The sequence below is a fragment of the Ambystoma mexicanum genome, chromosome 8, assembly GCF_040938575.1.
Source record: "Ambystoma mexicanum isolate Mex_15411 chromosome 8, UKY_AmexF1_1, whole genome shotgun sequence".
Classification (NCBI taxonomy): Eukaryota; Metazoa; Chordata; class Amphibia; order Caudata; family Ambystomatidae; genus Ambystoma; species Ambystoma mexicanum.
Genome location: NC_090929.1, coordinates 537,598,637 through 537,623,262, shown reverse-complemented (window position 1 = coordinate 537,623,262; position 24,626 = coordinate 537,598,637). Strand labels below are relative to the sequence as shown.

The window sequence follows — 24,626 nt, the reverse complement described above, 5'->3', positions numbered from 1 at the left end:
CAAGTCAGGTTTGCTTCACTGTGTTTGCCTGCATTGTAACTATTAAAATATATACAGAAGAGATCAAATGTGCAGGAAAGATGAGTCCTATTGAGTGACCTATCCTCTTGTAATATTAACATCACCTTCTGCAACGTACTTTAGGAAATTAACCAGCTAAATAGTGGCTAGAAATTGGTACACAAACCATATGCTGTCCTAAGACTAATTCCTTTTGATTAAGGTTTACTAACTTACTACTATGTGAAGTTTGTATTACTCTGGAAGTAGAGTTAACCTTCTTATTTGAACTAGTAGCTACCAATGCTATATTAGTTCTATCTGCGAGGAGCTTGCACCGTAGAGGAAAATAACTGCTCCCACTACCAGTGAGATATTTATCTTCTATGTGAGGGGAGCTTGGATTGCTTAGCTCCTGCTGGGCAAGTTCTTTGTAATGGGATTTCGGACAGCTGAGGCCTTTGCTGTTCCCTGTCTATGCGAGTCTAGCTTTCATTTGAGGCCCTTCATTTACCTGTTCATTGTGGGGGTGCTTGTACAGCTCTATCCCATGCAGTTAATCTCTATGTGATTGGAACTTCTGTGGTGACCTTAACTGTGCTAATCTTTTACTGTTGAGACCCACGACATTTCGGTTTCATGTGAGGAAAGAATTTGCTAATGAGGCCCATGGGTGTGTGCACTCCTGAATAATATGTTGTATCTACTCTATGTGAGGGGATTTTATCTGTTCTGTGTGGGTATCTTCTACCCTTGCTTTGCCTTGCATGGATCAACTCCACCTGTTCTACATGATGAAAGTTTGCATTACTGTTGCCCTGATTTGCCTTCTCTGTTTGTGTGAGAGAAGCCTGAATGGCTAGTACTCAAGCTGACCTGTTCTGTGTGAGGGAAGCGTTAAGCGATTTATACTGCTGCTTCTGTTCTTTGCATGCAGGGGAAGCTCACAATGTTAGTGTTCATCTGTTCCATTTATGAGAGGGTGCTTATGCACACTGTGCTGTATCTGTTGATTGTGATAGAAATCTGCCTTTCTTTTATGATGTGAACCACATGATAATGATGTCCATACAGTGAACCTTGTGCACGCGTCGGCTGGATGTCACATATGTTTTACTCTTTTGTGAATGAGAAAACTCATGTTGACTCCCTTGAAATCACATTTACTCTCAAAGTTTGAAAATAGGCAGTAAAATACTCCCACCTCAAAATCACGCCTCAATGTGTTCTCTATTTGGCTAGCAGAGCATTGTTCTCAGGGAACATGTGAGTGAAAAGATCCAGTGCTTGTCTTCCAAACGTTGGTACTGGCCCTCAAATGGTGGCCAAAAGAGACATTTTTAAAAGTATAATATTTTGTCAGCCTGCCAATACAGGTAACCATCACAACAGATCCATCCATAGTCGGCTGTGAGGTGTATTGTCACACCTCATTGCCCAGGTGAAGTGGTCAGCACAGCAAGCCAAACAATGTATACGTTTGTTGGAACTACTAGCTATCAATGTGGAAATGTGTTCTTTATAAAATGTCTTAATGGGAAAAAGCATCCTCATCAACACAGACACCACCCAGGCCATGTCCTAGATCAACAAACAGTACACAACACACTGAATAGTGTTGGCCCTGCTTGCTCAAAATGTTTGGCAGTGGTGTCCCAAAAGAAACATTCACTTTCAAGCTCAACATGTTACAGGGGAATACAGTTGTCTTGCAGACACTTTAAGCAGAGTCATGGTACAAGAGAGCGAGTGTGAAATCAACACCACTATATCAAACAGACCTTTGCACAATGGGGTCATCTGCCAGTCGATCTATTTGCAACAGCAGAAAATGCAAAATGGGATCTCTATGCAATTGGCTATGGATAAGTTGGCCAGGGATATATGCACATGCTTTTCCCGGAGGTGGCTCAACTGTGCAAGGTAGCATACAAGTTGCAATAGGAAAACCTAACAATGATGCTCATTGCTCCTATGTGGGCAAAACAGCTGTGGTACTTCTACTTGCTGAATGTGTCTGTTTGCCGAGTAATACAACTACCAGCACCATGCAACTTGTTGTGACAACGGCAACAGCAAATAACACACCCAAAACCCCAAATAACCAATTTGGCAGCTTCACTCCTTCGGCAAACGAATTTTGCCATTTCCAACCTCCATACACAATGTATGGAAATACTGAATTAGGCAAGAAAGCTTAATACCAGACATTGTTAATTCAATAAGTGTTAATGATTTGTAATCTGGTGTACACAAAAGCACATCATTCATATAAACTGATCGCCAACAAACATTGTTACTGAGCTGCTTCATTTGCTTGACTCAGGTCTAGTTTATAATTCATTAAATGTACAAAGTCAACATCATAACGCAAGATATGCTTGCGATAGGTACCAGTTGTCATAGCTATCATGAAAGGGGTAAATCACATGCATACACAAGTGGCTCAGCCACTACCAGGTTGGGATTTGAGCACAGTTTTTTGTAAACTTGTGCGTCCCTCATTTGAAGCAATGCACAAAGTTTTTCTTTTTGTTCAACACATTCTATTAGTTTTTCAAAACAATAAGAAACAAGCGTAGAAAAAGAGGCTACAAAGAAAGATAGCAAATAAGATGGTAATACATGTGTACTGTTACTTTTATGAGTATGTTTATCCATCCATGACTGACTATACACAGTTGAAATTATTTGTTGTCCGGTAGTCTTTCATTTGTTCCATATTTTTATAATTGTTTTAGAGCACCATTGTGTTCTGTACACTCTTTCTTTCATTAACATACAATTATCTAACTCCCGTTTCCATTTTGGCAGTGTAGGAGATACCCCACACCCCATTTCATAGTGCTGTTCCCTTTCCGCACAATTAACACAGTTGAATTTAAGAACGTAGTCAGAGGACTATCTCTCTGTGATCTCGTCCCTTCTCCCGGGGGGGGGGGGTCCCTTTCCATGAGGCCAGGGACAACCCAGTGTCCTCTCCAAACAACACCTCCTCCATACCCCCCACACCCCATCCCTTTATACTTTAATATTGTCCCGATGTATGTATTTAGGTTAATTGACTCAACATTCATGGGAAGTACTGAGATGAGGAAGAGTCTGGAAAATCACAGGGGAGCATCCATGGGGAGTACTGAGATGAGGAGGAGGTGCAGAGCCATTAAGATTGGCCCAGTGAACCAGCAAGGGCATCCTAGACTTCCACAAGAGTGAGGTCTTGAGATCTCCATAAAAACCAAGGAAGAACTGAACAAATCAGAGTCAAACCAAGAGAGTCTGTAGGCACAAAGCAGTGTTCCAGTTGCGGGAAACACAAGCCAGCACTAGCATACCGGAGAGGCGAAGATTCCTGAATGTAGGCGGGTGGTCTCGTTCGGGCGAGAGAGCGTCAGGCCCTCCACTGAAACACTGCAGGCGATGTCCCAGACAGCGAGGCTGAGAGAGAGGCTGCTGAGCGGGACATGGACAGTGGTAACCCGACATCCCTACCTGCTCTGCCGAGGACCGTCAGACTGAGACAAGCAGGAGAACGAAGTCCACGCACTGGAGACGCCGTGTGACGCTGATGACCAGAGACGCGCAGCCCGGAGGAAGTGCAGCAGAGCCACCAGAGGCAGCGCGTACATAGAAGGAGGCAAAGAAAAGCAGTTGGAAGACTCAGAGAAGCCTGAAACTGACGCCACAGACCAGGAGTCCCAACAACACGCTACGGGGGCTGCCTGGTCCGTGAAGGAGTCTAGGACCCAAGCACGAGAAACTATATTGAAACGGCCTGGGACCCATGTACGAGAAACCATATTGAAGGGGTCTGGGACCCGACACAGTACCTGGCAGAGGAGTATACCAGGACTGCCCACCGAACCACTGAAAGGGCTCTGCCAAGAAAAGCCTGAGAAAGGCAGGGGTCGGGACACATTTCTCCAACTTTGTTGAACTGCCAAGAAATGCCTGAGAAAGGTCCAGGGGAAGGGAGACATTCCCAAACTGTTGGCAAACTGCCAAGAGAAGCCTGAGAAAGGCCAAGGGAAGGAAGACATTCCCCTACCTTGTGAACTACACCCATCCAGAAGAAGGGAGTCATTCTTCTGGACTCAGAAGGGGCGAGTCCAGTTTAGTTTGGTTATAAGTGTAAGGGATAGAGGTAGGGTTTTGACACAGGACGGGGGACATGCTAGTTGCAGCCATTCTGACAGTTCCTTAGTATTTTGTTGAGGGAGAGAAACCCCTGTTAGAGTTAGGGATGGGTAGCTTTTCTTTTTCTTTTTGTTGATAAATAAAATTCTCTGCCCAAAAGCATGCCACCTGTGTGTCGATCCCCTCCTTCCAACCCTTACGTGGGAACATCAAAGTATCTCTTCCGGTTGTGTGGGGCAATATTTTTTAATGCAGTTAATTTGTTGTGTGGCCATTGACAACTGGTCTAGTATTTCCCCTACCATGAAGCAACTGTGAGGGAGTATCCTGTCCCATCCAGGCACATTCTGATTTGCTGTGCGGAATGAAAGGGTTACCATGAATCCATTTGCAAAGTGTGAGGAACCACTTTTTGGTGGGTATTCCTTTGTGGGGACCTCAGCGCCCTTTTAAATATATTGTTTTGTATTTTTTGGTGATGTATGGATTTCCTTATTACTGGTCGCATGGAATAGTAACTACGGAGTACTTGGTTCCTCAACTCCGTTTAATCAAAAAGAGAAACTTTACAGTTACTTCATCAAATAGCCCATGCGCCCACGCCTGAGCTCAGGGGGACGTATTCGTATGAGAACAGGACTAAGAAGCTTGGGATTCAACCCGTGACTTGATACATAAGACAGAGATAGAGACGTGGACAAGTACCATTGGCCTTGATTTGAAAAAGACAAGTAAACGTCGAAACACGTGTCATCACATAGGGCACTTGCAAACAAGTACAAATCTGAAAATTAAATGCACTTTGGAAAACTGAGGAAAGGGGTCACGAGTTTTTCCTTCTTTCTCAGAAAAACGTGGGCGCATGGGGTATTTGATAAAGTAACTGTAAAGTTTCTCTTACCATGAATCCATTCATTCGCCATGACAAGTAATATTTCTTGATGTCCAGTAAACCAATCCCAGCATCCCAGACCAAGCTATATAATGTGGAAATTGGGATTCTAGGTTGAGAGTTCTGCCAAAAGAGGTTCTTTTCTATTTGATCAAATTCAGGTTTGGGAATTTCAAAGGAAGTGTTTTGAATGATATGATAGTCTATTTATATAGCACCTATACACAATGTGTTTCAAAGCACTTCAAGGAAAGGGAGGGATCAAGGGAAAATACAATTATATTCTTACAGGCCATGAACAGTAAGGATGTCAATTAACTATCGTACTCGGCCTGACGACATTTCAGATAGTGTAAGAGCTAAGACATAGATAAGGAAGGGAGGGGGAGAGTGGGAAGGAAATGGAAACAGAAAGGCGGCTACCATACAGGGCCTGATGACATTTCTGGTAGAAAAACAAAAGGTGAGGGAGAGGGGTGCAGAAAGGGAGGGGAGGAACAAAATAAGCGACTATCGTACTAGGCCTGACAACATTTCAGATATTGCTGGAGAGGGAATGGGGGGGTGGAACAATTAAAGAGAGGGGGAGGAGACAGACGAGGTTGCTATCATACTACGTCCAGGGACAATTGTGATAGAGTAAGTGCATAGAAGAAAGTAAGGGGAGGAGATAAGGAAAGGGAGAGGAGGAGAGAACAAAGAGTAAGCAGTCAAAAAGAGTTTAGAAGCAAGAGGGTAGAGCGAATACAATTGCAGAAGTCAGTAGTAACACATAATGTTGCAAGCCAGGATAAAGATGAAGTTGGGAACAGCATGATTCAGGGCCACCATGAGTACAAGATGCAAAGGAAGTCCAGCATGAGAGTTGAGAAAGGGTGACGTACCGTGAATCAATGAAGTCCATGAAAGTCAAATCCAGCATTGGCCACAAGATGGTGATGGTGAAACCAAACTGTATCAGGACAGACTCCTGCAGAAGTAGGCTGGACGGTTGGCAGGGGAAGCAGGGTAGAAGAATCAAGCAAAACAGGCAACACCTGTGTGCGAGAAGGTAGGGGGCACAAGGGAACATCACAGGGGGATCAGAGGGGGTGGGGGTGGCCTGTGGGGACAGAGGGCGTAAACATGTTGGTGCATGCTTACCTGCTGTCTGAGCAGGGGGTCGGGCCCTGGGTCCTCCTGGTCCAAATAGGTCCAAACAGGAAATGCCCTTTCCTTTGTCTGGCCTTCACTTCGAACGCCCGGGCGAGAGACGCCCTTGATCTAAGAGTTAAGAGCAGGAAGGAAGAGGCAGGGCTAAGAAGGTGGGTGGTGCTTAGGCCAGGTGACCTAGATCCAGTTGCACCTGCTCCCCATCTGCAAAGAAAAAGAGGCTGGAGGGCTCCTTAAGTAGGAAAAAAGAGCAGCAAGCAGGAAGGCACCGGGTGGGCGAGGCTTAGGCCAGGTGACCTAGATCCACTTGCACCTGCTCCCCATCTGCAAAGGAAAAGAGGCTGGAGGGCTCCTTAAGTAGGGAAAAAGAGCGGCAAGCAGGAAGGCACCAGCTGGGTGGGGCTTGGGCCAGGTGACCTAGATCCAATTGCACCTGCTCCCCACCTGTAAAGGAAAAGAGGCTGGGGAGGGCTCTTTAAGTAAGGAAAAAGAGTGGCAACCAGGAAGGCACCAGGTGGGCGGGACTTGCTAAATGGGGAAAAAGAGCTGCAACCTGGAAGGTGCCAGGTGGGCGGGGCTTAGGCCAGGTGACCTAGATCCACTTGCACCTGCTCCCCATCTGCAAAGGAAAAGAGGCTGTATAATGTGTGGATATCTAGGAAGCATCATCGTCTTTAATAACACAGTTCTGTCTAATATGGATAGATGTAATGTTGCCCAAAACTTCATATCTGCTTGCAAAAGTCAACAAATCATTACTAACATGAATGCCTAGATATTCGAAGGTGCCTTCTGCAATGCAGAATTTACAATGAACTGGGATCACTTAAGGGCCCTCTTTCAAATGGAACAAACTGGATTTGTGCCAATTTACCTAAAGGAGGCTGTATCTCCCAAACTCATTCAGGATCTCTGTAACCGGGGCCAGAATGCGAAGTTTCCCTGAAGAAAATTTTACAGATCATCCGCATAGAGTGCAACTCTGTTCTCATATTGTTTAAGCCACCTAGAACCCTGACATGAAGGGTCATTTCTGAGCTAGGCGGCCACCCCGCTCTACAGCCACGGTGAACAACAGCGACGGGACTGTCCTGCTTAGCTACCCTCTCGAAAGAGAAAGAATGAGAGAGAGGTGGTCCCGTTCACGCACACTAAAGATGTTTGTTTTTTGTTTAGCAGTTTAATCCAGGTCAAAACGTTATTTCCAAAACCCATTTTGATCAATAAAGGCCCCAGAACCATGCCACTGTATTGAATTGAATGCTTTTGCAAAGTTGATAGCTAGGATGGCTAGGGGCTACTGAATAAACAGAGCTATTGCAATATTTATTTATGTATTGTTTATTTGTAGTGTGCACTAAACATCAAAATTGTATTTCAAGGCGCATCAAGAAAGGGGGGCGTGGGTAGGGAATAAAATAACAAAAAAGGTTCGTAAAAGTCTTGAGCATTCATTTGGAACGTGCAAGTGCTAAAGAATGAGAGGAGGAGAAAAGGGAAGGAGGGGGAGTGAGGGAAAGGGGAGGGGATAAAGACAAATAATAGCGTTCTGACTAGGTCATGAGACGATTTGGAATGTGCAAGTGCTGATCATAAACGGAGGTAGAGGTGAGAGGTGCACTCCTCATGGACTGTGGGGCTACATCAGGCAAACAGACACGGATTAAGGCTAAGCAGGTAGAGGAGTGACTGCAGCCTGGAAAAGCTGCGCCTCATGGAAAGATGGGCTACGTCAGGCAAACAGACATGATGCAATGGCATTCAAATTGTGCAAGTGCTGGACATGCAAGCAGGACATAGGGGGAGGAAGTGGTGAGTGGAAGGAGGCAGGGGAAAACAACTGGGAGAGCATAAAAGCTGTACAGGTAAACAATAAGGACTAAGGAGTTCGACAGAGAAGGTGGCAGTAGGAACAGCCACAGCTCAGTGAGGAGGGAGCAACAACAGGTGTGAGGGTAGGGAAGTGGGACAATAGAGGAAGTCCACACCCCGCAGTGCAGGGTTCTACAAAAGATATGGTGGGTAAATGCAACACTGTCACAGCACAAGTAAACAAAGATGATGCAGCAGGTAAAGTTCAACACATACCAAGACTGTGAATAAGACTGTGAATAAGTCATAACGTTGATGCACGCAGGTGCAGTGAATGGCATGGGCTGCAAAAAGTCAACAGGATGGTCCTGGCAAGTGGGTGAGGTGCACATCGCAATTTGAAAAAAGACTGCAATAGCAATATGAAGCCTACTAATATTGATTCTGGTAGCCCTATTCAGAAGTAATCCACCATGGTTGGGATGGATTAAATGAGGCATCATTTTTAGTAACCACCTATTTTAGCTAACACTTTGAAATCATGATTTATGGAGCATATCATCCTATGAAGACATTTGTGCGGGGCATGTTTTTTTGAGGTATGACAACTATTAATGCCTGCCTTAAATCAGATGGTAGTTTGCCTTTCTCCTTACTTGCTTGAAACCTAGACAACATGGTTTAATTAATTGCTCAGATATTTCATAATTCTATTGAAAATCCATTTTGGTCCAAAAGACTTTCCAGATTAAAGATGGTGGTCACCTCCATTATCTCTTCTTCAGTAATTTCTGTTCTAAAGTAATTTTTTGTTCGGTAATGTGTGATACCTGAGGGCATCATCACACCTACTACCCTTGGATCCTCTTCTCAGGTGGACAGGGAAAGGCCATCGCTTTTGTATCCTGACCCGGGGGGTGGAGATGTGAGGGAGGAGCACTTCGGTGGAGGGCCTTAGGGATTGGGGAGAGGATGTCCGCATGCGAGACATGGTTTCCCCCCTTTCCTTGTAATAACCAACCTTACCCTCCCCCTGCCTTTATAAACTGTTGCCAATCCCATTCTATCATTCCCCTCAGTCACACCACTATACTACTGGGATGAGGAAATGGCGACTAGGAGTAATGCACACTAACATGTCATTTGACCTCTCTGGTATTGAGACAAGGAAGAGGCCTGAAGGCTGTTGTGAGGGCCAGGCATGTCCAGAGAACACCAGTAACTAAGGTCAGGCAAATGGGCTCAAGGATTCGCACCTGCAGCCTGTTAAAATCTTTTTCAACCTCAGTCCCTGGCTTAACCCATTATGTTTGTAGACACTGGTCATTTCTGAAGGCTATTAGTGCAGGAGAGACCTGGTCCCCCCATTTATGTTTATAATAAAGCACTGCTCAACTACAAAAGGGGAACCTGGGTGTAGCATAAGCAAGCTACCCCCACACCACAGAAAATCCTATACAACCAAATAGAAAGATTAAAGTGTATTGATGATAGCCACTGAAATTGTAAAGATTAGTGATAAAAAGGTTTAAAAACAGGTGATGTTTTGTAAATGAAGGACCAATGGCGGAATGAAGTATTCATTGAACGTTTATGGGCATCATGCAATATATTTGTGTTGGGGACTGTGCAATCGTTATAAACGAAGGATCAATCTCGGAATGGAGAAGTCATTGAAATGGTATGGGCATTGTGCAATATGTGTACGTAGAGCATTGAGCAATAGTTGTGGTTTAAAAATGTATGTCTAATAGTTGTTTGATAAGCTATAGCAAAGATATGTAGACAGGAATTCAAGGGCAGCAAATAACAACAACAAATCATTAATTGAAAAAATATATTTTTAATGAGTTACTGAGACATACTGGGTTATCAAGTGTCATGATCTCTTTGATGGCCCCGGATAAAATTCAATGTAGTATGTGATTTTTAGGGGAACAACACAGGTTAGATGTGATGTTTTAGAGGTTGATCAGGGCAATGAAAAGCCCTCGACATATTGTAAGTTGTGTATTGGTATTGTGTGACTGTGGAGTGCTGAATGGTTCCATGTGATGTTTACCGAAATGTGTGAATGAAATGTAACCGGGAAAAAAATATATCCATTTTTTTTTTTTATTGGGTGGTCCGGGGGGTCCCCCCTAACTCCCCATTTCCCCATGCTTGTAACCCCACTCTAAACCACCCCCACACCTTTTAACCCTTTACTGCACCCTCTATATAGTCTTTTTCTGTATTTATTTCGGTAATATTTAATTTGTTATTTACATTTCGATAACATCACTCGATACCGTGCAGAACGTGTAGTGTCTCATTGTACGTTGTAGTTATAAACTATATGTTGCCCGTAATGAAATATGGTTGTTTATATAAAAAGAAACGTTCATTATCGTAAAACTAACTTGTCCTATTGTAATCAAATTATGTATCTTTTTATACATAAACTTTGCACTGGTGTAAGTGCAAAGTTGCACTTTATTGGCACTAGGGCAAAGTTTTTTAAAAAAACTGACATATTAGAAAACCATTGCATTCTGGAAAGTGCAGTTTGGCATGGTATAACCACCAGGGCAAACATTGCCCTAGTGCAACAAAGATAAACATTTTTTTGCCCTAGGGCAATGTATTCCCTAGTGCTTGTAACATGCCAAACTGCACTTGTCATGGTGCAATGATTTTCTAATATCTCCCAGTGTTTTTTTAGAAATAGGGCAAACTTTGCCCTAGTGCTAATGCTGTGCAACTTGCACTTCCACCGGTGCAAAGTTTCTGTAATCTGGCCCATGGTGCTCAAAGTGGCTGGCCTTGTCTTTGTGCTTCACTTCACTAACCCGTTGACCACCTTACTGTGCAGTCAAAGGGAATGCCCTTATATGGTCATTCTGTTTTTCAGGCTCTGTCCAGAGACCTGTCTTGAGATCCCCTCCTAATATACTTAATTCCAGGCACAATACACAAAACCCAACCTTGTGCGAGTCATTTCTGTACCCGACCTGGCTGTCTATAATTGGACAGTCGCTCATAGTTTGAATGTTAAAGGTCCTTCTGTAGATGGGTTGGGGTAGTCCCAGCTTGTAATTTAGTATAACAGGAGGAGATCTCGAGCAATACTGCAGACATCCACTGGAGCCGGGCATCTGAGGAAGGAGCTGCAGAGGGCTGCTGAGAACTGTTTCACCATTAGCCAAACCTGCCACTGCAAGGCAGAGCTCTGCTCTCAAATCTAACAGGGCGACCTTCCAAGTTGTCTCCCTCTAGCTTAACTAGTTCTGAGTCCTGCATCTTTGAAGTCGTCCTCCTGGAACACTGAAGAGTCATGATCCTGTATCTAGAGCAGGGCATCCAAAGTGCAGACTTTCCCTATTGCTGGGATCTTGTGCTGTAACCTCTGCTGTTCATCCTCGTTGTGGCCCTGGGATCTTGCTGTCTGTTGCTACTGTCCACTATTCAGAAGGTATGCCTTGATTGAGTGTGAGTCCTGCTGTGTTTTGCCCTTTTGCCTGCACACCATGTGCAGTATTACTGTTTGTCATGCCTGAGCTGTCCTCCAACATTGTGGGAGTTATTTAAAGGGCTAAATTAAACCTACTCCAAAATAATTACCATAAACAATAGCCTGCCACCACTTAAGTATTGTCACATCGCTGACAGTTGACTCTTAAACTACCTATAGGCTTTATCTATTGTGAGTGCCCTCTTGGGAAATCTAGAATCAGTTTCTAAAATTGTAATGCCTGAACAGGCACTACAAGCATTGGGCATGTTTATTGTGACCCTGCCAACCTATTTTAGCTTTGTCATGATGGATGCTGGTTCAAGGGGTTTATTAAGCAAATAACATAAAAAAGGCCATTAGCCTTCAGGGGAAATAGATAACTCAAACCTACTTTGAGGCTTTCAGGTATAAGATCTGATATCCTCAAGGTTTTTTCACTGGGTTCCAGGTGTGATTTTGGTACAAAAGTGTCCACCTTCCTCCAAAAGTCTATTAGGTGTGGGCTTTCCAGGTATGGTCCCAAATCCAAGTCTTTGGGCCTCATTACGAGGTTGCCAGTATCCTGACGGTATTACCGCCAGGATACCGGCAACCTGCAACACCATTGCCGGCACTCAGTACACCAGATTTACTGCTGGATTCTGAGTGCCAGTAAGTGATGTTAATCCGTATTCCATGGAGTCCCACAGGACTCCATAGGGGGATTTGATGGTATTACTGGCACCTGTAACACTGGTGCCGGTAATACCAGCTGTATTTGCCAGTAAGGTGCCCGACTTACCTCCAGCTCTTAGCTGGAGGTAAATCAGGTGCCCCACTGACAAACTCGTAGTTGGCTGGTGCGGTAAAATTCCAGTCTGGTTCCATGTAATAATGTCCCCGCAAAAATGTCTCCTGACAAAAAAGTTGACGTTTTATGCAGAGACATTATTACATTGAACATGCGGGGGACAACCCGCAACCCCCGAATCTTTTTTTTTTTTTTTACAAGGGGTGCATGGGACATCCCCGCAACTTGTCCCCATACATAATGTTACCATATATAATGTGCCAGTGACTTTATGTTTGGGTACATTATGACCTGATACTGGCGGTATGTGGTAATACTGGCACATTAATACTGCACCGGCCAACTTATAATGAGGCCCTTTCTCTCTTCCCTAATGGTGTTTGCACGGGTCTGGTCTTTAATTTGTTACTGGCTAAGACCCAGGTGTAAGTCCTCTTCCCTATGCAACCTTGACGCTTGCAGATGGAGGTCTCTGGATTCTCCTGTCAGGTGTTTGAATTCATAGTTCCCTGGCCTCTGGGTCTCTTCACCTCATCTGCCGTAATTCTGGACTAGGCCTACCCCCACAATGCTGGAGCTCGTTTCTCTACCCTGTGGTGTTCCACCCCTTCCAATCGTGGTCTCACTCATTATCCAGTTCCCCCATTCTTGCCCGAGACCCACTATTAAAATTGGCTCCTCTTTTACCAAACCACCTCAAGTTTTCTCCTTAACTCTGCCTTCTTTCCTGAATTGATCGACTTCCCCTGCCGCTGTTGTATAACCTCCCTTCCCATAAGTCTGCCTCCTCCCTTGACTTCACTTCCTATTTCCACCTGATGATGCTGAACCACTTCCTCCTTAACTCTACCTCTTTCCTTTTGACCTTCCCCATCCTTCTACAACAATACTTCAACCTTACTTCTGCCGCCTTCCTTCTGATCTCCCCAAACTCCTCAACAATCATCCAATCTCCTCCTCCTTGTGGTTCATAAGAGAATTTAGTAAAAACTTTCCAACCTCCTTCAACCAATCTCCAATTTCCTTCTTCTGGCCTTTCTTAATCTCCTCCAACATTTCCCCAACCCTTTCATGCAGATTTCTCCTAACCTCCCCCAACAACTGCTCCCCCTTTTAGCTCCTTACCCTCCCTCCTCCACCACACTCTGCCCCTCCAGTTTCTTCCTCTGGTCTCTGCACTCCTTCCTCCTCCTGCTCATCAACTTCTTCCAAACACTCCCCCAACAGCACCCTAACTGACTTGATGTGTGGGTTGTTCTACAGTGTCCACATACTTGTAGTCTGTGGGGAGTGCTGGGCTACAATTAGATATTTTTAGTTGACTTCTCCTGGGGTGGCTTTAGTGAGGCAGTGGCTATAAGTGGCGGAGCAGCTGTCTTGGATTTCACTAGGCTCCCTTTCATAGCTCTGCCTGCCTGTTGTATGTCTTTCCAACTTTTATACAGAAGGGGTGATCCTGACACAAAATGTGTGGGTTTCAGGTCCTTTGTGTAAGGAAATATCACCCTGTTGTTGGACCAGGACTTGGCTTACCTTGCCCATCCCAGTGGCTTTGATGTTTTCGGATCTCTATATCCTGCTTACTTTAAAACTGTCAATGGAACAGCTTGTGATGTTTGTGCACTTACAGCACTTTTATGATTATAACATGGTGAGGCTGTCTGAAAAGGACCTGCCCATGTACTCAAGCAGGGAGGTTTGTGTTTTTATTGCACCGTTGTTCCCTTAGTTGGCTCTTTAAATGAGTCCTCTCCTAAGTAAAACATTGCCTTGCTTTCTGGAATCCCTCTACTCCGATCAGAATATAATAGGGTTTTGGAAGTTGTAGTTCTAACGGGGCTGACCACTGCTATGCAGTGGTGCCATAGCGCTGTGTTCAAGGGTATCCCCCACATATCTTCTATGGGGCCATTCTGGAACATAGTGAGGACCACGCTCCCAGGGCCACTGCTCTGCCGGCACCCAAGCCAAGCAGAGGACTTTAATATTAGCTGGTTATACTGCATTTTATATATAACTTGCAATTGTACCCGTGCTTCGCATGGTAATTCCTACCAAAAAATAATGAGCCAAAGGTATATACATATTTTATACTTTTTACATTGTCTACACCATGGAACCTACCCACATGCCAAATTTCTGGTTTGTAGCATGTTGGGAAGTATGCTGAACATTACACACGCACGCCCACACCCCCACCCACGCCTCCACACCCGCACATTGCAGATATCTTAAAAAAATCGAAAAATGTATATTTTATACTACTTTTTTTTTTTAAACCTTTATTTCTAAGATAGTCACAATACATCATTACATTGATAGTACACAGTGCACTTATGCTTTAAACACAGTAAGCCTGACTTAAATAGCAGTGATATCAGCATGTCCATTCCTTGCAGTTTCAGAGTTGGCATCCGCCAAATACAGTCTGAGCGGAGCCCAATGTCCTTGGGGCGACATGTAGGAGATATGGACAAAACAAATCCCTCCTCACATTCATTTAAATAGACCACTTCCCGCAACCATTCCTCACAACTTGGTGCTTGTTTAGATTTCCAATGTTTCAAAATGCATCTTTTAGTAACTGCACATGCAACATTAAAGAAGCACCTCATAGTCTCTGAAGCTTTCCCAATTTCCCCAAGCAGGTATTTAAGTGGGTCAAGGGGTGGTGGAGTATTCAACATATCATCAATTGCATCTGCTACTCTGCCCCAAAATTTCATGATCACGGGACATACCCAGTACATGTGAAAGATGTCAGCATGTGGACCCCCGCACTTTAGGCACGCAACAGTATTAGCCGGGGAGAACTTGGCCAGTCTAGCAGGAGTAATGTATGTGGTTTAGTACTTTAAACTGTATCAACCGCAGCCCAGCATGCAGAGACACTGTTTTCTCAGTTGGCAACATTTGCTCTATTTGTTGTCCCCTATTGAAAGTCCCAAATCCCTTTCCCAAACCTCCTGATGGTGTTGCAAGAAGGAAGATGGGACTATACAAGCTTCTAGAACCTAGCCACCCCACACCGTGTGCCATCCACCAATACAATGGCGCTAATACAACCATGGTCTCAGACTCGTCTGGAAATGAGGCCAATTTTTTGCAAAACGCTGCCTTCATCCGATAGTATTGAAGCACCTGACCAGGCCACTATCCAGTTTACTAGAAAAATTGACTTGGGACACAATATGCCCATCCGGGTACATGTCACCTATGTTCAATTGCCCTGAGGTGTCCCAGGATTTCTTAATCACCTCGTCATATGTGGGGAAAATACCAGGCTAATTCCACAGGGGGCGCCCGATTGTAGGGCACTGCCACACCCACCTTCGAATGGATTGTGCCCTCCCACGTATTCCTTATCTTTGATATTTCCAATATCCCAGCTTTGCTGCTTCGGAAAAAAGAAATTCAGCAGGGGGCGCTGTGAGCCGGTGCTTGTCGACTCGATGTCCCTCGGAGGCCTACGCCTCAATTTCGACGTCACCGCTGGTATATATAGCACGCGTAGCACCCGTTGGCCCAGTTCCGTTTTTTCTGCGCGTGCGCTTCAGATGGGGTGTACACTTTGTTCCTTAACAAGAAAATCTTTGACATTTCCTCGAGAAATGTCAACAAGCTTCCAGTAGAGTAACAATGGCTTCGTCTTCGACATCTTTCCCCCGAGATCCGGCTTAAAAAACTGCTGTGACTGTGGTGTGAAGATGCCTGTGACAGACCCTCTCATAGGATCTGCCTGGAGTCGACTCACCTATCGTCAGAGTGTGAAGACTGCCGTTCTATGGCAGCCAAGGCCCTGAGAGAGCGTAAAGGGAAGTTGGCAGCTGGTAGGACACAAAAATCCCCCTCCACTCTGTCAAAAAAGCAAAAAACTTCGGACAAGTTGAGAACAGTTTCTCCTCATCGAAGAAATCATAAAGGTCCCACGTCTTGAAGTGGTTCACACCATTCTTCCACCTCTAGACATGGATAGAAACGGTGCCACAGATCGCCATCTTCCTCGTCTACAGGTTCTTCACCGGAAACTGGTCATTTGCCCCACTAAATCAAGTTCACCGGCCCAGTGGGAAGAGTTTCGATTCCGATGTTAAAGGTGTTCAAGAACGCGGCCTTGACCCCCTCGACTAGACCCAAAACACATGTCCTCATCGAAAGACCTCGTAAACACAAGAGCTGTGCATCTTCAGATCTGGCGGAGAAGACTCATCAAGAGCGATCAAAAAATCCCTTGAGTCGAGAAAAAGTCCCCTCGAGGACAGAACCATCGACGCCAAAAGACTCAATACCGCCAGGGATGAAAGGTGCAGCATCAACGCCATCAGTGTCGATAGCTTTGGAGAAGCCATAAACGCTTCGAGCGTCGATCTCCACGATGCTGCATATGCCGAATCCTTCGACGCAGCCACCAACGCAGTCGTCGAAGCCGCTGACGTCAACGGTCTCGACGATTTCAACTCCCCTGACGACAAATATCATGACAGCTTCAATGGAGAAGACATACATGCCCTTGCACGATCTGATTTTTTCAAATCCCTCTCTTCTATTTATGAAGATATAGAGGAATCATCTGATGAATCCAGACCATTTGGGTTACACTATGGAACACCATCAGTGCTTGCGGCATTGATTTCAGAAGATTCACGCATCAACAATTTACAGGAATGCCTTCATGAGGCTAGTGGAATAGACACCTCGCCAGAGGTGGAATTTGGCAGGGCTGATTCAGGTGACCATGCAGAAGTGACATACATGCAACTGAGGTCAAGGGTTATGGAGTACATGGGGTGGTCAAGACCTACACCAGTGTTTGAGCAAGACGATCTTACTGATATCTTGGACAGAGGTCCACAAGAGGACCCAATTGTAACCTTCCATAAAGCCTTACAAAGGTGTGTCACTACTAACTGGGAAACACCAGAAGTTATCCCGGCTGTCAATAATAAATTGACGGCAAAGTACAGGGTTTCAGGCTCTAACCCTTATTACCTGTCCAAGCATCCTACGCCAGAAAGCCTGGTGGTTCAGGCGGACAACTCCATGAGTAGGCAAAATGCCTATCCTACAATACCTCAGTATAGGGACGACACGCGCTACGATGCCATGGTCAAGAAAGTGTTTTCGGCCGGGAGTATGGCCTTGAGATCGGCCAGACATATTCCTTAACAGTGTCAAGGATGGGAAAGGCGCAATGTGCAAATTCCTCCAGACTGGTGTTGCCTCTGTTGACAGTATCAGCAGAGCTATGGCGGCAAGTACAGTGATGCGCAGATTTGCCTAGTTGAGAAAGTCAGGATTTTCCCCAGACGTACAATCCAGGCTTCTCAACATGCCCTTTGACTGCACTCATTTATTCAGGAACAAAGCTGATGAGAGTTTGAAGAAGCTGCAATCAGACAACTTCCAAACTGCCCCACGGGTACACCCTGCAGGGGTAGGTCCGTTCGCCACTACTCCACATTTGGAAGGGGCAGAGGACAGCCAGTTCAAAGAGGACAAAGACGATTCTCTTGTGGTGGACGAGGAAAAAATACCAAGACCGCAACGGCAGCGGCTGCCTTACCCTAAGCCACTGCGTCAGCCGCCCCAAAACCTCTGTGAGGTCTTCGTTCACAAGACTGCATTAGGAGGCAAATTGTCACAGCATCTGACAGAATGGCAGGCTATTACTTCAGATGCATGGGCATTGGAAACAGTTGCCCATGGTTACTGTCTAGCTTTTCTGCAAAAACCTCAGAGTGTTACGCTCACCTGGTCTTTGCGGAGGCGTTAGATCACCCCCGTCCGGTCTTTCCCTCTGCAAATGAGCTGTGAGTGGCAGTAATTGGTGACACTGCTCCTGCGTGGATATGAGAAAACGTGAGTGCACTGATCAGTGACTATTGTGCCTCTCAAACCCTTCTACCCAAGGTGCGATTTCTGGGGGCATGTACCGGCCCATAGGGCTCACCTGTTAATTATTGATGGTAAGCTCTCCGTTCTGCTACTTCTGGCAGGTGCGCTTGTCGATGGGATCTTGTTCCTTAACTGATCCCTAGTAAGTAATAGTCCAGTCCAGCTGCGACTATGCTTCTCCTCTTATCTCTTTCCCTTTCTGTTTTCTCTTTGCCTCTTCTCGTTTTCTGTCTTGGTATTATTGCTCTCAATATTGCTGTTAATTCCTGAATAACGTTTTCTCTTCTATTTTCTTCCCAATAGGTGAAAATGCGGTTCAAAAGCAGCTGTGGGGGCACAGAATGCGGCCAGGAAGAAGATGGTTGAAACCGCAATCCGACAACAGGTGAGTGTTGGTTTAAGGCAAAGCGCGAGGTTCGGTGGTAGCACAACCTTAAACTGAATGTATTTTTTTATTTATTCAATTTGATTGGTTTTTAAAGGCAACAAAGCATTAATACAAACAATGACAATGGGGCACAGCCCGTGCCAACTTCAATTAGAGAACCATAGTACTCTGCTGTATACACCCACCATCCGCCCTCCCGCACAAGACCCCTAATGATAGGGCACACGATCCACATCTCCATGAATAACCGTTTCAGGCAGCTCCAACCGGGCATACAAGGAATAATCATAAATGGACTTTACTTGGGGAAGTGCAATGAGACTTATACCCCAACCAGTTTCCTGTATCGTCCACAACATTGGAAAACGCTTCCATGAATCGCAGCCAATCAGTCTCAACCTGCGTGCTGGAGCCATGTATTGCTGCTGTTAATCTCTCCATGAAATAAATGTCTTTGGCCACCGTCACCCATTCCCTCTTCGAGGGGAGGGATGCTCTCTTCCAAGTCCTGGCCCGTGCAGCTCTGGCTGCCAATAGCAGAAAGTGTGTCCGGTCCGGGAGTTTCTCCCAGTGGTCGTCCCTGTGGCGGAGACCAAATATTAATAACAATGGGTTTAATGGGTAAACCTCCTCTCCCGCGTCCTCAAGCCAGCTGAGCACTTCTGACCAATAGACTTGTACTTTCTTGCAGGTCCACCACATATGCCAGTAGTCGGCTCTTTCCCCACATCCGTGCCAACACAACGGGACAGTATCTGGGAACATCCTAGAGAGGGAGATTGGGTCGTACTGCCACCTATGGAGAAGCTTGATGGCGTGGGACTTGTACTGGCATGAGATTGAAGTCTTAAATGCCCTGCTACATAGCCTCCCCCAGAGTCCATCCCCGATGGTACAGCCCAAGTCCCTTTCCCATTTCCGTCTGAGGCTCTTAGTCGTTCCTTCGCGGGAGATTAACAGTGCTCTGTACAGGAGGGAGATGAGACCTTTCATTTCAGTGTGGGAGTCTAAGATTTTCTCAACCGGGGTAAACCCTCTTTGTATGCATGATTTTAGTTTCTGCTTCATTAGGATGCCCTTTTGAGTTGCAGATATAGGAGCGGGGAGAGCCTGCCGATTCCCAATGCCGCTTCGAGTTCCTGGATGCTTATGAAAGTGTCTTCTCTTACCAATTGGCCTACCCTACACAGGCCCGCATCAAACCATGACTGATAGTGTTCGTGGCCTGGGATTTCTTCCAGGACTGGTTTAGACCTGATGTGGCTCAGAGGAGAGGGTCATGTGGTGACTCTCTCGCTAGAGCCTTTCCCCGCTAGTGCTTTCCACATTGTGCCCAGTATTGGGTGGTCCTTAATTCTTTTGGGGAGCTTTTTCAGTGGGACCCATAGCCATTCACCCACGGTAACTGGGCATAAGTAGGAATTTTCAATGTATACCCATTGTTTATTGGGGTCCTCTCTAAGGTGGGGAGCCAAGGCCCTAAATCGGGCCGCTCTATGGTAGGCATTCAGGTCCGGCAGGGCGACCCCTCCTCTATCCTTGGGGAGGGTGAGAGTCTCGTATCAATTTCTATGTCTCTGGCCCTGCAATATGAACTTCATTATACGCCTCTTGGCTTCTCTGAGGCATGATTCAGGAACCTCCAAGGGGAGCATCTGGAAGACATACAACACCCTGGGGAGCAGATTCATTTTTATGGCGTTTATTCTTCCCATCCAGGAGATCTGCCCCTTCCCCCAAGCCTCCATGTCCCTGAATAGTTTGTCAAAGAGCGGGGGGTAGTTTGCCTGGCCTAAATCCCCGTCGGGACGGACAATGTTGATCCCCAAATATTTAATCTCCTCCATACATATTCGGAGGCCCGGTGGGACGAGTTCCGCCAGATCTCTACCCGCATCGGGTGCGAAGGGAAAGATCATTGACTTGCCTACGTTTACCTTGAATCCGGAGAAGTGGCCGAACTGTTGAATCACCTGCAAAGCGGCTGGGACCGACCTTGCTGGATCCCGCAGGTGGAGCAGGATGTCATCTGCATAGAGGCCTAATTTAAAGGTGTGTTCGCCCACCTCAATTCCTCTCACCATTGAAGCGCCCCTGAGGTACTCCGCCAAAATCTCCATTGTCATGGCAAAGAGGAAAGGGGAGAGGGGGCAGCCCTGCCTCGTACCTCTCTGGAGATGGAAGACTCGTGACAGACGCCCGTTGACTGTAACTCTGGCGGTTGGTGACACTTATAGGGCCTTGATGGCTTGTTTAATCCCCGCACCAAATCCCAGCTTCTCGAGTACCCCCTGAAGGAACCCCCAGTCAACCCGGTCAAACGCCTTCTCAGCATCAATGGACACCAGGACGGGGTTCCCACCCTTCGGTGCTGCCTCTCACATCAGGTGCAACGTCTTGCGCAGTGTATCTGCACCTTGCCTTCCCCGTATAAAACCCACCTGATCTGAGTGAATTAGCCTCGGCATGTAGCTGTCCAGTCTCGAGGCGATAATCATGGTAAATAGCTTCGCATCTACATTCAGGAGGGAGATGGGTCTATAGGAGCAGCAATCCACTTGGCCTTTCCCCTCCTTCGGAATCACTGTGATCAGAGCTTTGCCAAAGGAAGAGGGTGCCCTCCCCGTTCTCATGATATTCGAGAAAAGGTCCGCAATGAACCCCGCTAGATGGCCCGAGAAGGCCTTGTAGAAACCTGCCGTGAACCCGTCCTCCCCTGGGGCCCTGCCCAGTTTCAATCCCGATATGGCTCTAAGCACCTCCTCCTCAGTTATGGGGGCGTCTAGGGCCGATGCTTCTAAGGGACCAAGGGAGGGGAGGGTGACCCCATTAAGATATGCCTCTCTCGCTTCCTTCTCTATCTCCCCTTCCTTCCCGTAGAGCTTCTCATAGAAAGAAGCGAAACTCTCGACTATCCCCTCCGGATCAGATCTTTCCCCCTCTTCCGCGCTAACCACTCTTGCCACCCATCTATCAGCCGTTTGGCCTCGCAATTTTGCTGCCAGCATAGCGTCAGCCTTGTCCCCCTTCTCATAGTATTTCTGACGTAGATGTTGGAGCCCCGCTACAATTTTCCCCATCTCCATTTCTCTCAGTTCTAGTCTCTTCTCCCTCGTTATGCCCAGGTCCGGTCCCTCTCTTTCTCTCTCTCCGCCTTCCCCTCCAAGCTTTCTAGGAGGATTATTTTGGATCTCAACTTGTGGGTCAAGAGGGTCCTAATTCTTTTTTCGGATGCCCCTTCGCTGATCAACCTTCCCCTCCAAGTCGCCTTAGCCGCCTCCCACACCATCCCCCAGCTCATCTCTCCCGTGTCATTTAGCTCAAAGAATTCTTTAATTGCAACGGTCATTTCTTCCTTAAAGACTGCGTCCCTCAGCAGGAAGTCATTGCACCTCCAAAGAGACTCCCTGGGTTTCAGCCCCGCTATGCTGACATCCGACCAGACCATGTCGTGGTCTGTCCAGCTGACTGGGCGGATGTCACAGGCCTCTATTCTGCTCATATGCTGACTCCCCATGAAAAGGTAATCTATCCTAGTCCTAGTGCCATGGACTGCGGAGTAGAAGGTATATCCCCTTCGTCTAGGGTGCAGCTCCCTCCATATGTCCACCAATCCCTGTTCCCACATTAATTCCCGCAGCCCGCCACAAAGTTCCGCTCCTCTATTGCCTGATGTGGCTGAACTCCCACTATGGTCCAACTCGCGATCTGCCCACATATTGAAATCCCCGCCCAGGATCAAGAGCCCTTCCGTTTTAGCCATCACCTCCTCCAAGGCCACTTGAGCAAATTCTCTCTGACCCACGTTAGGGCAGTATATCACTGATAGGCTGACTCGAGTTATTTAGGTTGCCGGACACTACCAAGGCTCTTCCATCCTCCTTCTCCCACCGGGACACCTCTGTCAATTTCTGGTTCCTTTGGAGTAGGATGCCCACTCCGCCTTTCTTTACATGACATGATGCCCAAAAGGTCTAGCCAACGTGAGCTCCTGGGATGGCCCTCTCCCCCCCCTCACTGTTCTGGTTTCTTGGACAAACAGGATATCCACCTTTCTATTTTTCATTTCCCTCCCGAGAAGGGAGCGCTTTATCGGAGAGTTGAGCCCCTTAATGTTGAGCGAACCCACCCTGAGTGACTCGACGTGGCCCCTTTTTTCATTGACTGCCATTGCTTTCCCTTCTTAAGTATCTTGTCCTTCTGGTCATGTCGGAGCTGCCCAGTGCCCACTTGAAGTGTGGTGGATATGTTGTCCCGAGCCCCTTACCATCAATTCCCACCCCTTCCTCCTCCCTCCTTTGTCCAAGACGCCTGCCAACGGGCAAGCCACCAGGGTATGTGCATGTTCCTGCACCGCAGTTCTCTTGATAAACTCTGTGTCCCCAGCCGGGGTCGCCTACAAGCCAGACTTAATCTTTTCGTTAAACTATCTTTACACTCCTAGTTCCCTTCAACCTGAGACATCGGTGTGTTAGGTTTTCTGAATTTTCTCCTGCCCTTTGTCTTCTTCTTCGTGGACCAGGAACCCGCCGGTTCCCTCACGGTATCGCCTGGTTCTTGGGTCTCCATCATATTTCCCCTTTCCGTGGCGTCCCCCTTGAGCACTTGTAATACTTGTGAGGCTTCTTTGCCACTAGTCACTCTATAGTCTACCCCGGCCCGTACAAAGGAAAGGACGAAGGGAAAGGACCATCTGTATCTGATATCTTGGCTTGTAAGCCACTGGCTGAGTGGACGACATTCTCTTCTGCGGGTGAGCGTGAGGGATGATAGGTCCTGGAATATCTTAATTGTGTCGCCTTCAAAGATAAAGCTCCCCACTCTTTTTGCCTTCTCCAGGACCTCCATTTTCTCTCTATAACGGAGGAACCGCACCACGATGGACCTCGGTCCCCCGCCCGCACCCATTCCACCTCCACCTCGATGCGCTCTTTCCAGCTGGACCTCCTTGCCGCCCTCCAGAGTAAAAAGCTGATTCATCAGGCCCTGGACCTTCCTCCCCACATCCGCCGCAGTTTCCCCTCGCTCTTGAGTCACACCCATGATGCGCAGGTTGTTTCGGCGTTCTCTGTTTTCAAGATCGTCCATCTTCAAAATGATGTCCTCCTCTCTCATTTCCAAGTCTGTCAGCCTAGCCTCATATTTCATGTCGAGCAGGTATGCCTGGAGGTGATTATTTTCCATGCCTTCCATTTTATCCTCCAGGGTCTCCACCCTCCCCTTGAGATCCACTATGGAGGCTTGAATGTCCATGCGAATCGCCTTAATCTCTTGGAGAATGTCCTTTAGATCCTCTTTGTGAGTGCAGCGGGAGGGGGTTCGCCGCCCGCTGTCATGGTGGTTATGGCGTTCCTGGGGACCGCACCCGTGGCCGCGAGGGGCCGGCGGAAGCGCTGGAGAGATGAGATTGCCCCGGGTACTGGGGGACGCTCCAGGGTCCGAGACTTCTGGCGCACCTCAGGACGGTGCTGCTATACCCCTTACGAGGGGCGGTGTCAGGGTCGACGATCCAGGGCCCCCTCAGTGGCCGGACCACTGGGAACTCGGGCGATGAGGGTGCGTGGTTCTGTGAGTGGCGCTGTGCCCTAGGTGGGGCCTGTTGGTTTAAGTAGAGTCTCAAAGATACTGGGCCTAGTTGAATCCGTAGATTTCAGGCGGCCCCAGCCTCTTTTCGTAGCGCCCCGACCGGGTGGCGTTCCTGCATGCAACCAAGGAGAAGGCCCTGGGGGGGCTGCCCCTAGATGGCTCGTCCACTCGATTGTCCCTGTCCCCCCATGTTCTCCTCACCTCCAACTGCTCCCCGTCACTGTGCTGGGCTCCGCCGGGTAGGCCGTGGCGCTTCCGAGGCGTCCACGGGGCCGATGCCTCTGTCCGGCTGTTGTCTGTCGCGGGGCCTCCGTGCGCTGGGGGTGGGCCGGGAGCGGGCTCTGGGCCCCAGGGTGCTGGAGGGCGCCCCTCTGTGCTGCCCCCGTTCCGATGCGCTGATAGAGGGCGGGAAGCCCGGGCCGTGTCCTCCTCGGTCCTCGGCTCTCGTAGGATTTGTATGCTCCCCACTCCGAGTCCC

The 24,626-nt window shown here is 47.3% G+C and overlaps 1 protein-coding gene across 4 annotated transcripts in view; it reads left to right on the top strand.

The window, feature by feature from the left end:
* The window catches only part of LOC138472193 (inositol 2-dehydrogenase-like), a 457,962-nt gene that overhangs the window by 371,594 nt on the left and 61,742 nt on the right, over nt 1-24,626 (top strand). The window contains exon 8 of one of the 4 annotated variants that reach the window (XM_069610241.1): nt 18,478-18,555. The exons of the other annotated variants lie outside the window; for them this stretch is intronic. Within the exon in view, the coding sequence (XP_069466342.1) occupies nt 18,478-18,540 (63 nt within the window). The 3' untranslated portion in view covers nt 18,541-18,555. Of the gene's footprint in view, nt 1-18,477; nt 18,556-24,626 lie in introns of those variants that run through there. 4 annotated transcript variants of the gene reach the window in all.